This window comes from Canis lupus, chromosome 1, assembly GCF_011100685.1.
Source record: "Canis lupus familiaris isolate Mischka breed German Shepherd chromosome 1, alternate assembly UU_Cfam_GSD_1.0, whole genome shotgun sequence".
Lineage (NCBI taxonomy): Eukaryota > Metazoa > Chordata > Mammalia > Carnivora > Canidae > Canis > Canis lupus.
The window spans coordinates 86626103-86641218 of record NC_049222.1 but is presented as its reverse complement, the minus strand read 5'-3'; the positions used below and the strand labels follow the sequence as shown (position 1 = coordinate 86641218).

The window sequence follows — 15116 nt, the reverse complement described above, 5'->3', positions numbered from 1 at the left end:
TTTGCTGTTTTGTTTTTTTTTTACAGAGAGACAGAGACTCTTAAGCAGGCTCCATGCCCAGTGTGGAGCTCAATCCCACGACCCAACACAGGGCTCAATCCCACGACCATGAGACCATGACCTGAGCTGAAATCAAGAGTCAGAAATTTAACTGACTGAGCCACCCAGGTATGCCAATTCCTCGTTTTTAGTTATTTCCCAGGCGAGCATGCTTCCTTAGGAACCATCACCAAAAATTCTAGTCTACTTCCTCCCAGTAGAGTATACTTAATGAGAAAATACATGGCCCGCAGAAGGCATTGACAAGTAGCTCAGGAGCCCCACCTCCCAGGCTGCCCATTGTTGAACTTCAGGTTCATTATCAAGATTATATAACATCAGTAATCACAGTGAGGCTGACCCTGAAAGATGTCAGCATACCACATATTTCCACTGAAGTTTTGCACTTGTACTGCCAAAATGTGACACTAAAGAATGTTGATTCAAAGGAACCACATCAGTGATTCACTGTCTCAGATGGAATATGAAACATCAATTAAAGCCACAGATTTCAGCTCTGATCTCCCCCTCCCCCCCTGGATCTGGCAGGTCTTTACTACAGATTACTTGGGAAGAATGAATCAACTGCACTGAACTTGGTTATTCTGCTGGAGAAAAGGGGTGAGAAAGTCAATGCTAAGAGCCAACAGAAAGCAATGTTACAAACTCATTCTGTGGTCTGCTGGCCTGGTCCACAAAAATGTTGATATGAACATCTCTCTTTCTTCAGCTCTATTCTTTTAGAAGCACTGACACAACCCCGCCCCCAACCAGGACTTTAAAGTCTATAAAACCCCTAAAGCACCCATGGAAGCTAAATAAAATAGTACTTGTAAGTCTTAGATATGATAACATGCTTCTCAGATGTTATATCCATTTAAGGAGACATCTAATTTGACAAAAATCTGTTGTAGATCCCAAAAAAAAAGTAGGGGGCAGACAAAAATGATGCCCAATCCAGGTTGTTTTGGTCTGCTTCTCCCTTGACAGATATGAGCCCTCTGATTTTTGGACTGGTGGATGGGACTCTATCATGAGGCCATTCTTTGTTGATACTATATTGAAGCTATCTGACAATAAATTTCTTCAAACCATTCAAAGTATTAAGATATCACCAACTTGAAAAGCAAAGGCCATTTAAGAAATGAAAACCTCCTCAGATGATATTTAAGTATGAGCAATGAGTGATTTTTAGATAAATGTATTAGACTTTAAAGCTCCTAATGGATGTTTTCCTTTGAGGATACACATTGTTCCTCAAAAATACTTGAAGCTAAAATAAAAAAATAAAAAATAATAAAAAAATAAATACTTGAAGCTTCTCTTTTAGAACTGTCTCCCAACTGGTTTCAAGCTATAGAACACAAATCTTAGTATTTTCACTGATTTAAAAAAAAAAATCGGGACACCTGAGTGGCTCAGTTGGTTAAATGTTTGCCTTCAGCTCAGGTCATAATCCCAGGGTTCTAGGATTGAGCCCCGCATCAGGCTCCCTGCTCAGTGGGAAGCCTGCTTCTCCTTCTCCCTCTGCTTACCACTCTGCCTACTTGTGCTCTCTGTCAAATAAATAAATAAAAACTTTTAAATAAAAAAAACACGAATGTAGTTTTACCACTACATTTAGTAATTTTTTAAATATATTTTTTAATTTTTATTTTAAGTAGGCTCCACACGCAACATGGGGCTCAAACTCACAACCATGATCAAGAATCACACACTATACAGACTAAGCCAGCCAGGCACCCCTACATTTAGTAATTCTTATCACTGAAAACTTTTGGCAGTCAGAAAATCATACGAAGGATAAAATTGTGCTACCATAAGAATGCAGTAAAGACTCAAATGAATATTTTGAAAAGAAATGTTCTAAGAACATCTTGAGCACTGGGACAAAGTAGTAAAGTGAAAGGAAGAACAATTCCTTAATTGAATCATTTCCAATGGATTCCTTTAACAATTGCTTTAATAAACGGTTATACCTCCTATTCTCTAATTATATATTAATTAGCTAGAGCCAAGTGGAGATACCACAAGTTTTTCTTTTTAATTCTATCCTACTATTTCCTTCCCTTGTTCTTCTCCTAGAACAAGTTCTCTGTACACGGGCGATTCCACACGTGCATCTGTGATCACTTACCATCTGGAGCATATTTTGAGGATATTCCTAAAATGGTCGCAAGTGCAACAAAAAATGAGAAACTAGTGACGGCAAAGCAAATGAAAGTATTTTTGTGCCTCCTCTGCTTTTGGCTTTCTCTCTGGGCCTGCTGCTCTTCAGGTGAGAAAGCAAAGGTGGCCCGGGCTTCCTGTCTGATGGAGGTCAATTTGGCTGAAGCTTGGCTCTTTGGAGGAGGAGGGGGCCGCAGTGGCACAACCTTCCCTGGAACATAGCCTGACGAGCGATGGCTGTTTCCATTCTGAGGTTGTAGGAAAGCAGGGGAGTGTCCCCTGGAATCAGTGGCATGCATGATACACTGTCACTGCAAAAAAGAAAAGAATTAAGGTTCAGAAATGTGAGAATTGTAATAGCTTTTTTAAAAAAGATTTATTTATTTGAGAGAGAGAGCATGTACAAGCGAGCAGGGGGAGGCGCAAAGGGAGAGAGGGAATCCTCAAGCAGACTCCTCACAGCGCATGGAACCGAAACAAGGCTGGATCCCATGACCCTGATTTAATGAGCAGAGGTGAAACCAAGAGTTGGCCGCTCACCCGACTGAGCCACCCAGGCACCCCTGTAATGGCTTTATTAAGTGTTTTTTATTGTGACCAAATCACATAACATAAAACTCACCATTTTAACGTGCACAATCCAGTGGCATTAAGTACCTTCACGGTTTTGCACAACTATCCCCACCATCTATCTCCAGGACTTTTCATCATCCCAAACAAAAATTCTGTAGCCATTAAGCAAGAATTTCCCATTCCTTCCTTCCCCAGTCCCAGGTAACCACTGTAATGACTTTTTGAAAATATCAAGTCAGCTCACATCCCTGATATAATCACTAATTGCGTTTTTTTTTTTTTTAAGATTTATCTATTTATTTATTCAGAGAGAGAGAGAGAGAGAGGCAGAGACACAGGCAGAGGGAGAAGCAGGCTCCATGCAGGGAGCCCGACGTGGGACTCGATCCCAGGTCTCCAGGACCATGCCCTGGGCTGAAGGCAGTGCTAAACCGTTGCACCACAGGGGCTGCCCACTAATTACATTTTAATGTCACTGCTTCTTGACCTTGGTTGCACATTTTAATCACCCACTAACATCAGTGCCCAGTGCCACACCTCAAAGCAATTAAGTTAGGATCCAAGCATCTCTATCTTTAAATGCCCCCACCAAGTGATTCTAATGAGCACCTTGGTTGAGAGCCACTCTTCTAAGGCAACTGTTCTCAATTTGCACTGTGCCTAAGAATCACCAGGGATATTTGTTAAAAATGTAGATTCCTGGGCCCTCCACCCCCGTGATTCCAGCTCAATTGTTGGAGAGGGATTTTTACATCTTTAAAACATACCCCGGTGACACTAAAGCCAGTGGTCACACTTTTCGGGTATCATTACTCTAAGCTCTTCAAACTAAAGTTAAAGTCCATGCATCCTATGAAGACGACAAGTTGGCCCTAAAGAGTTCCAATAGGGGGCAGCCCTGGTGGCTCAGGGGTTTAGCGCCGCCTTCAACCCGGGTGTGATCCTGGAGACCCGGGATCAAGTCCCACATCAGGATCCCTGCATGGAGGCTGCTTCTCTCTCTGCCTGTGTCTCTGCCTCTCTCTCTCTCTCTCTGTGCCTCTTATGAATAAATAAATAAAATCTTAAAAAAAAAAAAAGGAATACAGGATGGTATAAATTCTTTAGAAAAAAATAAAATAGAGTTCCAATAGACAAGCTTTCATGTTTAGGTGTTTGACTTCCCCACTAGATTTATCTTTCAGCAAAACAGCTTAAGTATTTCTACCTGTGTTATCACTTCACTGTAGACTCTGAATTCATTTAATGAGAAAACCTGAAGTCCACATTCTCTGGTTAAAAAAGAGACAACAGGGACACCTGGGTGGCTCAGCGGTTGAGCGTCTGCCTTTGGCTCAGGTTGTGATCCTGGGGTCCTGGGATCAAGTCCCACATCAGGCTCCCTGCAGGGAGCCTGCTTCTCCCTCTGCCTGTGCCTCTATGTCTCATAACTACATAAATAAAAAAAATTGTTTTTTTTTTTAAGATTTATTTATTTACTTATGATAGAGAGAGAGAGAGAGAGAGAGAGAGGCAGAGACACAGGCAGAGGGAGAAGCAGGCTCCATGCCGGGAGCCCGACGTGGGATTCGATCCTGGAACTCCAGGATCGCACCCTGGGCCAAAGGCAGGCACCAAACCACTGAGCCACTCAGGGATCCCTTCATAACTACAGAAATAAAATCTTAAAAAATAATAATAAGTCCTCAAATTCTGTTTAAAAAGTAGGCATTCAAATATTATGATTAGAATAATTTTTTTTTAAAAAATCTAACTCAAAGTCCATACTGCCAGGCACTGTTGTAAACCTCTCACATGGATTACTCATCTAAAATACTTAATACAAGAAATCTCAGTAGTTCCCATGGTCCCCATCTTACATATGAGAAAGACTGAGGCCTAAAAAAGGTTAATTAGCTAATATATGGGAAAACCAGGACTTAAACCCAGGGCACACTAGTATTCAGGCTCTTAACTGTTATACTAATGTGTCTTTTAAGACAATTGAGAGGCAAAAATTTCAAAGACATCAGTTTTCTGATTTGCAAGGGTGTAACTAGAATGGGCTGAGTCAAAGAGCACATTAGCATTTTCAAGAATTCTTCATGCAGAAGTCCACTACAAATGATTCTTATCTAGGAGAAGCTGACACACACATAAAACAAGGTCAGTCCTTCTTATTCTCTATAGTAAGCACTTGGAAGTTTCTGAATGAGTCAATTTTGAATGCAACCCGACTTTGACTTTGCAAAGTCAAAAAAAAAAAAAAAGCAAGGAAGCCAGAAATGCTATGCTTCTATCATGTTCTTAGTACTGTGGATAAATAAGGACTGTGGATAAATATGATGTGTTCAGTGGCTTCAGAAACATGGTTCCATTACTTCCCTTCCTTCATAGCTAGAGCATCTCAGAGTCACCTGATTTCATTCAGTCCCCTTGTAATTAATCCTCCTCGACTTCTGCCAAAACAGTGAATAAGATCCCAGTCATAAGGGGACCCCAAATTGCTCTAAACGACAGCAAATCCATGAAACACAAAATGCGGTCATTAGAAAAGACATCAATAAGCATTCCCAGGACCCAAACGACCTGGAAATTAATGGAGACAGAAAGGGAATCTAATCAGGTATTGACGCTGATTTTATACGGGGCAAAGAACATTCTCAGAGTCAGTATGTCTGTCAAAACCACTTGGTTCGTGGGGTTTGATTTCTGAACAAAGGTAATTATTTAGATGAAGCTAAAGCTCCGAGACAAAGGGATGAGAACAGGATTCAAGGTGGTATTGAAGAAACTGCTGCATGTGCCAACCAGAACGAAATAATGGGGACATCCTGCTGGAAGAAATGAGAGAGTATAACAAAGGCCCCTTTATGATCCTCTATTAACAAAGAAAGGACTAAACTAGATATTCTTGAGTGCCAGGCTCACCAGGGTGGGAGGGGAATCGTGACTGTAATCTGCTCTGAAAGGGAATGGGAAGCTTTTGTTTGAGGCTGCAATCATCTGATACTTCATTGTTTCAGGGTGAGAAAGGTTGTTATTACTTAACAGGCTGGAGGGCCCTTTTGTGGGAGATGATGGGTCTCCAGATGTACCCACAATATAATAGCAGGCAGTAAGAGGCTAAATGAAGTCACCAACCCACTGGGAATTAATTTGTGTCTTCACGTTAACAAAATGATATCCTAACATGGAAAACTCGGATGGTATCTGCCACAAACTAAAATGGTCAATAAATGAAAAATAATTGTGCCTGTGTTTTTCCCTGAACTCTTGTAACTCTAAATATTTTTTTTTCTTAAATTTTTTTAAGTAGGCTGGTCCGAAGGTAGTGAGTTATCTCAATTGATTGTTCACAGTCAGTTAAATTTTTTTAAGTAAACTTAATCCCTATATCCAACATGGAGCTTGAACTCATGACCCCCGAGATCAAGGGTTGCGAGGTCTACCAACTGAGCCAGCCAGGTACCTCAAAACTAGATATCTTTATATTCATATATTCGGGGCACATAAGCTCCACTTCAGTGAAAAACATGTAAGTGCATAAGCAGCAAATACAATCATCCTTTTCCTAAGAAATAAACACACTGTTGAAACCATCTTAAAATTACAACCAGGGACATCTGGCTGGCTCAGTCAGAAGAACATGTAATGCCTTGCCCTTGGGGTCGTGAGTTCAAGCCCCACGTTGGGTGTAGAGATTACTCAAATAAATAAATAAACTTTAAAAAAATTACAACCAAAAAAATCATTTTATGCAAATTTCTCTTTCAATTTATGTTTTTTAAAGATACAAGATCCAAATACATTGCTTTAGAACCTCACTTTACATTTATGAGTTTAGAAGTGCTATTATGAATCAATTACTTAAAAATATAATGATTTATAGTTATAGATTTAAATTACTTGTGGGAGGGCAGCCCCTGTGGCACAGCGGTTTAGCACCGTCTGCAGCCCAGGGCGTGATCCTGGAGACCCTGGATCAGGTCCCACGTCTGGCTCTCTGCATGGAGCCAGCTTCTCCCTCTGCCTGTGTCTCTGCCTCTGTGTGTGTGTGTGTGTGTGTGTGTGTGTGTGTGTGTCTATGTCTATGAATAAATAAATAAAATCTTTAAAAAAATTATTTGTGGGGAAAAAGTGATATTTCACTTATTCGATAAACAGTTGTGAGCTCTTGTGGTCACTAGAGAATTGCACTGAGCACTATGAAGGATAGAGGAAGGATGTATTGCATCCAAAAAATACAATTCCTAAATCCAATAGTAAACACTTGCTTGAAGACAGAGTGTAATTGACAAAGAAAATACAGTTGACCCTTGAAATGGGGGGGGGGGGTCGGGGTCTGATCCCTGCACCCACCCCCCACAGCAGTCAAAACTCCATATATAACTTTTGACTCTCTCCAAAAACTTAATAGCTTACAGTTGACTGGAAGCCTTATGGATAAGTTAAAACAGTTGGTTACCACACATTTTGTAGGTTATATGTATCATATACTGTATTCTTACAATAAAGGAAGCTAGAGAAAAGAAAATGCTGTTAAGAAAACCACAGGGAAGAGAAAATACAATTATAGCCCTGGATTAGTGTGAGCTTGGGGTTCTGAGATAAAGAAGCAACTTACAGAAGAAAAGATGGAGTCCCTTCAAGGATTGCAGGATGTCAAAGTGAGTATTAGCTATCATTTTAAAGTTTTTATGACAGACCAATGTGTTCACTCAATACACTAATCATTTGTTCATATTACATGTCGTTTATAAGAGGACTGCCTTTGTAGTGTAAAGAACACAGTACTATACAGAAGGAACACATTAGCATTTTATGATGTATTTGATGAGCTATCACAGCCTGAGCTAAATCCCTCAATACAGACAGATAATCTAAAATATGGGAAAACTAAGTCACTCATGTGGAGTTTGAAAATGCACTCCATGAAGGGTTTTGAAGCATAACTTCTGGTATTTGGAAGAATTATCTCATATTTATTTACTGGATGATAAAAAGTAGTAGCCCCGAAAGGCTTAATAATAATTAATTAAAAAGTAAAATCAGGGCAGCCCCGGTGGCACAGCGGTTTAGCACCGCCTGCAGCCTGGGGTGTGATCCTGGAGACCCGGGACCAAGTCCTACATCGGGCTGCCTGCATGGAGCCTGCATCTCCCTCTGCCTGTGTGTCTGCCTCTCTGCCTGCCTCTCTCTCTCTGCCTCTGAATAAATTTAAAAAAGAAAAAAAAATCAACAAAAGCATTAAAAAAAAAAGTAAAATCTAATGATATGATTTTATCATATATCATGATAGCATGTAAATAAATAAATACCATGCCATTAAAGACCTTCACAGGGAACTTAGGCAAATAGTAAGTATACAAATAGTATAATATATAGTAGTAAAAATATGGTAGGTATTACAAGAAATCACTAAGAATATGAAACTACAGCAACTCGCAAGATATAAATGCAAACACCGAGAAAGTGGGAAGCATTCAAAACCTACTTCTGTCTTAAAAAAAAAAAAAAAAAAAAAAAAAACTCACAAAAACACCTTTAAAACTTTTTTTTTTTTTTTTTTTTTTTTTAGGATTTTATTTTTTATTTGCGAGAAAGAAAGAGAGAGAGAGGAGCATGAGCCAGAGGAGGAGTAGAGGGAGAGGAAGAAGCAGAACCTCACTGAGCAGGGACCTGGACGCAGGGCTCAATCCCAGGACCCTGAGATCTTGACCTGAGCTGAAGGCAGACACCCAACCAACCAAGTCTTCCAGGCATCCTAACTTGCTGTTATTTTAAATACAATTCTTCTGTTGGATAAAAAAAAGACTGCATAACCTCAAACAGTAACTCAAGGTGGGAGGGGTCAGTGCATTTGGCAAGAGCACCCAATTACAAGAAGTAATTGCAAAAAATATTTTGGAATTTCCATGACATTAAAGATCAAGTTGACAAAAGTTTCTTGGGCCTTTAAAAAAACAGCATGATATGGGGCACCTGGGTGGCCTCAGTCGGTTGACTGCTTGCCTAAGGCAGGCTCAGCTCACGATCTGGGGGTTCTGGATTCTGGGATCTGGGATCCAGCCCCCTGTCGAGCTTCCTGCTCAGCAGGGAGCCTGCTTCTCCCTCTCCCTCTCCCTCTGCCTGCCCCTCCCCCTGCTTGTGCTCTCTCTCTCTCTTAAATGGATGAATAAAATCTTTTTAAAAAGAGAAAAAAAATTTTTTTAAAAAGAGAGAGAAAGAACATGATTTTAAGAAAAGTGAGGTGTGGCTGAGCATCTGCCTGAGGCTCAAGTCATGATCCTGGGGTCCTGGGATCGAGTCCCACATCAGACTCTACACAGGGAGCCCGCTTCTCCCTCTGCCTGTGTCTCTACCTCTCTCTGTGTGTCTCTCATGAATAAATAAATAAAATCTTTTAAAAAAAGTGAGACATTCTCATTTAAAGTTGTCAAACACTGTGCCATCCGCCATCCCATCCATGAAGTCCCTGTCATCTCAGGATTCTAACATGAAGTTCCCCGTCTGTTCTTCCCTGCACTCTGTTTAAGACTCTTGTTGGGGGGCTCCTGGCCTGGCTGGTTCAGTTGGTAGGGCATGTAACTCCTGATCTGGGAGTCATGAGTTCAAGCCCCACGTTAAGTGTAGAGATTACTAAAAAAAAAAAAAAAATTTTTAACAAAAGGATCATCTTGCCTTTTGCCTTTATGTTTCAGTTAACATGTGGACTTGTCCAACCATCCCCTGCAGTTGACTCTAAGCCTCTTGACAACAGGAACTAGTCTTACTCATCTTAGTATTCTCATATGACCCTAAACACAGTAGGTACTCACTAGGTGCTTGTTGAACTTACATCAGACTATAACTCTACAGACCACACACACACATGCAGCACCCACATAGATTATAATCACCCACTTAATCTTCCCTCAACATCCTTGAGGCTCTGGGAAATTTTTCTACTCTATCTGTATGTGTTGCCCTGGTTTGGGAAAAACTGAGAACATTTACAGCTTCAAGCAAAAAAGCCAAAGTATTAATTTTTACAAAATGCAATCCTAGCATGCAATCTAGTGGGTGAATAAAGGTATTATTACCAACAGCACACGGGAATTCTAAAGATAAAGAGCGGCAAACCAGACAAGCTCAACCTTTCACAATATTTTGTAACACTTTTGGCAAAACAGTAGGAAGTGCAGTAGGCACATAGGAAAAAGGAAAGTGTTCCATTCCACTTCATATTGTTATGCTGACAGCCAATAAATGCTGTGATCTGGGGCGCCTGGCTGGCTCAGTCAGTAGAGCATGCAACTCTTGATCAGCAGGTCATGTGTTCATGTCCCACACTCCGAGCCCCACACCAGGCATAGAGCTTACTCTGAAAACAATGCTGTGGTCAAAGGGAAAGTCATTTTTGTACAAATATAGCACCAGTAATTCAAAACTAGTAAGTGCTCTTTAAAAAGACTGAGTCTTCACATTCTTTCTACTGCTGAGATGCTAATACTGAAGACAAAGTGCCTACAATAGTGCTTATTATTCACATGGTGGTTGAGGATGCTTGCCCTAGAAGCTAGAGTTTCAGTACAACTGGCCAAAATCTGGCTGAGGAGACTTCCTCTTATTAAGATCTTGGTAGGTCTTTACCACACACCTACTGGTATGCTCACTCACAACAAAAAGTCAAACATGCCAGGAACAAGAGGTGTTCATGAATTACCTTGAAAACAAATGATTGATGTTTATAATTTTTAGTAATTATGACCTAGTTAAAATCTTAAACTGCTCCTAATGGCCTTGGACTTCCAATTAATGGTTCCAACTTCCAATCTCCCATTTTTAAGAGAAAGAGAACACCAAGGAATCAGGTTGGGGGGGGCGGGGCAGGAGGGTGCTTCTTTTATTGTAGATTCAGACCATGTCTACACTTGATAAACAAGGAGCTCAACATTTTAATCATATAAAGTTGTTCAGTAAGAAATAAACTTAGCAAAACTGACTTTTACGCCCTTTTGTTTTTCAAAATGTCAAGTAAATACTTACATGTGATCAATACTTTCATGAAGAGTATGTGTTTAAATATATATCATAAAGATTTTCAAAAAACAATGGTTGAAAAGTTCCTGGGGGAACATCCTTCTATCCATAGTTTAAAGGAATCTATTTCATTGCATATCCTATTCCCAGAGCATACAGGATAAAATTCGTTTTTAAATGATAATCCCTGCAAAAGAATTCAATATAAATGCTAGGTCTGTACATAGAGCTGCTTGGGAGATAAGAGATGATGGGAAAAAATTAAGTGCAGTTTCCTTCAAAGATCTACTTGGTTTGTGTAGACATACTCCCAAAGAATCCAGTACCCTGAGACCTCCAAACACAACAGCGCCTTCATACAGACAAGACATATTTTCCAGTATTACCTTGCATAGGTAGGTGTTCTGTTTCTTCTTTCAAATCTCTAAAACAAGATGAGTCACTATAACCTGCAACTGTCTGACACATTTCCAAGACATAAGACACTTGGCACAGTTAGTTATTTGTATTAGTTCTGGCTCACTTTTACTAAGCTGATGGTGGCCAAGCCAATGTTTAGAGGAAGAGGGGAAGTACCAATCCTTCATTATAAACCTCTCCTTATGCAAGGAAAGTTAGATAAGGGGCTGAGAAATCTTCATTTTTATTCCCCTACCTTCTCCTTCCACTTGGTCAATTTAGACACATATGATGAATGATACTCCCCCAAATGGAGCTTCTATTACATATAAACACCAATACACCTAGACTCCCGGTCTAGCACCATGTATTGTTCACATTACCTCCTCCCACCATACATATGAACTCTATTGATATAATACAGAGAAATTATAAGGAATTTGTCAATCCTATAATCTCCAAAAAAGGCTAAATTGACTAAAACTGATTTTTTTGTCAGTAATATTTGAGTCAGAATAAGTATCATTTAAAGCCAGAAGACATTTTTGTTTTCCTGCTTAGAAATTCACTTTTCGGGCAGCCTGGGTGGCTCAGCAGTTTAGCACCTGCCTTCGGCCCAGGGCGTGATCCTGGAGACCAGGGATCGAGTCCCACGTCGGGCTCCCTGCATGGAGCCTGCTTCTTCCACTGCCTCTGTCTCTGCCTCTCTCTCTATGTGTCTCTCATGAATAAATAAATAAAATCTTAAAAAAAAAAAAAAAAAAAAGAAATTCACTTTTTGTGAAGCATTCTTCTCTTTGCCACAAAGTTATAGTCAGGAAAGAGTAAATCCCTGGAAAACAAAATTTAACTAAAAATACAAGTTGGATTATGATGAAAATGATGAAACAATAAACACTGAGTATATGTGTCTGTAGTGAAGGAATTCAGATGAGCAAATCGGCTACAATTTCGCTGAAGTGGATGCATCCTCGAAAATTATATTGGAATCTCCTGTTAAATATGGATCCCTCGGAACAAAGAGGCTTTATTCATAATATCTCCTGCCCCAAGGAAACCAAGCGAACACTTTCCCGTCTCAGAGTCATATAGGCGACCTTTGAGAAATATTTTTACTTCATTCTTACAGTCCTCTCATTCATGCAAGGTACAGGAGGCAGATGTCTGATTTTCTTGACACCAAACGTACTCATTAATCCTTTTTCAGATCTGTTAAGCATCTCCATGAAAAGCATCTCCATGAAAAGCCCTGCTTGACCCCAAAGCCAAGATGGCTGACAGGGCTCAAAGGCCGAAGAACATTACCATGGGCAACAAAAGAGAAGCAAAAGAAAAAAGAAAACACAGACCCACACAGACCAACAGGGGAGCAAGGCTGACAAGCAGAGTATCTAACACTCCTTACCCGGTCAAAAAAAAAATTTTTTTAAAAAAAAGCACAGTTGGTAGGCCCCTGGGTGGGAGGAAAGACCTAGAAGGATAAATAAAACTTGGAAAAGTGGAGAAAGAAGGGAGTCATCTTACCTGCCCGTTGTCCTCTGCTCTTCACCCCTATATCCTTTTCCTGATTCTTATTCCTCAGATTGCTTTTGCTCCTACGGCTTCCTATTGAGAAGCCACCCTCTCTTCTCCCCTCCTTCCCAGAGCTCCTCAGACCACCCCCTTCGCCCTGGCTCCCCACAGGCTGGGAGGACGCGGCACAGAGGCTCCCAACCTGCTGACAGTGACGGATGGCTGCCAGCGAGGCACACAATGGCAGATGCAGGCGTGTCATCAGCCTTGCAGCTGGCCTTCGGAAGAAAGAACCAAAGCCAACGTCTGACCTGAGGGAGGCTGATTTAATTAAGGTTACAGCAAAGGGCAGAGCTGCCTGTGGGCTGCATTCTCTGCCGAGCGCCAGGGGCCAAGCTTGAAAACTACTTCTCCAGAAGAAAGAGCCAAGAAAGTTATGGCAGTTAAAATGTTGGAAGTAGGGGGGGAAAAAAAAGGAAAAAGAAAAGAAAAGGCAACGGAGAGCTGTTTGAGAAGGAAGCACAGATGCACCAGAAGTCCGCGATCTCTTGAGATACAGACATCAAAACGCCAGGACAGGAGAAAGCCTACAGCGAGTATGTCTGGACACGCCTGTCGAACTAGGCAATACTCCAGATGAATAATGAGATGCCCAGATTGAAGTGATCGGGGGCCACTCAATCCAGCATCAAAGCAAAGTTTCTATTAATGGCAGGGCCAGGACTGGAATCCAAATGTACTATTTCTTTTACCTACAACGCGCAGCCTTTTTTTTTTTTTTTTTTTTTAACGTGCAGCCTATTTTTAACACAATTTTTACCACTGAGAGTAAAGGCTTGCCCGACAGGGAACACACTCAGCTTGAATGTCTCTTATCAGACAAAGACTCTGCTAGATGACGGGGACCCAGCAGCACACAAACAAATCAATCTCGACCTTCGAGGAGCTCAGAGCTCAGTGTTGGGGGGTCAGGAGATGATCCAAATAAAGAGATAGGTGCAAAGTACAATGCATGTTGGGGCAAAGACACGGGGGTGTGGGGGAGCAAAGAAGTGATCACCTGAGTTTATTAGATCTCTACCAACAGACTAGAGTTAAATTTTTTAAAGGCCTGGCAAACCGACTTAGCCACACACGTGCCACCAGACCACCACTAACGGCTTCCTTCGCACATGTAAACTAAAATCCACCACGGGACTCTGCCACGACGATGACAACACACGGTCTACCCGTGACCAATACGGGAGGAAACGGACAGAAGGCTCTTGTAGCGTAGTCTCCGGAAGGCTGGCAGGCCCGGTGTCACCTGCGGATGAGTTCCTGGCCAAAAATAAAAACAGTGACAGTGCTTGACGTCCTGCGGCGTGGGAAGCCTCCAGAAGGGACCACGTTCCACCTCCCCCAGGCTGGATGCTCATCAAAACTCCATGGTGCCAGGGAGTCAGCAGGGAGCACCTGTAAAGGAGCACCGACCAAGCCCTGGAGGGGCCTTAGACTTGGCCCAGCTGAGCAGGGACAGACCCAGCCAGCAGCGGGGGGACCAGGCAAACGGGGCAGGCGGGGGGGAGGGGGAGGGGCGCAGGAGGAGCTCCAGGGCCTTAAGCACAAACAGAGAGCACTAGCGGGAAGCAATCCTTTAGATCCCGGGTGGCTCAGGGGATTCCGGGTGGCTCAGGGGATTCCGGGTGGCTCAGCGGTTTAGCGCCGCCTTCAGCCCAGGGCGTGATCCTGGAGACCTGGCCGGGATCGAGTCCCGTGTCGAGCTCCCTACATGGAGCCTGCTTCTCCCTCTGCCTGTGTCTCTGCCTCTCTCTCTGTGTATCTCTCAAACAAATAAAAATCTTAAAAAAAAAAAAGAGAGAGAGAGAGAGAGAGAGAGAGAGAGAGAGAAAGCCCAGCTCAGCCCACGCGCAGCTGGGCAGCCGGACCAGCCAGCCCCGAGCTGACCCTACATCATGAAGCGTGACCACATGGACAGGACAGGCAGCGAAGTGAGCTCAAGCACTTGGGAAAGCAGCTCTCAGTGTTAATCAAAAGACATCACTGCCCGTGCTGAAAAGACGATCCATCTTCCTTTTGGCCTCCTCAGCTCCACCTCTGTACGCAGCCCACTTGCTACCAAATTGCTAGCTTCTCCACGTTCCCAGCACTTGGTTTCTATCTGAGCATGTCCTCGGGTGGCAGGGGAACAGGGGAACGGCTGTCGTCAAGTACTCACTGAACAATTAAGGCCACAGGTTTTGTGTGAAGGAAATGGAATTCTAAAATCCTCATGCGAAGAGGATTTGAGAGAGGTGGCACTGGTGGTCGTTAAAAAAACAATATATATATATATATATATATATATATTTTTTTTTTTTTTTTAAGCCACAATAAAAACAATGACTCATTTTTCTCATTCCTTCTGAAACAGGAATCAG

The 15116-nt window shown here is 42.0% G+C and overlaps 1 protein-coding gene across 4 annotated transcripts in view; it reads right to left on the bottom strand.

The window, feature by feature from the left end:
* CEMIP2 (cell migration inducing hyaluronidase 2) overlaps positions 1-15116 on the bottom strand; it is a 78306-nt gene that overhangs the window by 56928 nt on the left and 6262 nt on the right. For all 4 annotated transcript variants that reach the window (XM_038527090.1, XM_038527089.1, XM_038527091.1 and 1 more), the window contains one exon: positions 2177-2519. In XM_038527090.1, the coding sequence (XP_038383018.1) occupies positions 2177-2507 (331 nt within the window). In that variant the 5' untranslated portion in view covers positions 2508-2519. The remainder of the gene's footprint in view (positions 1-2176; positions 2520-15116) is intronic.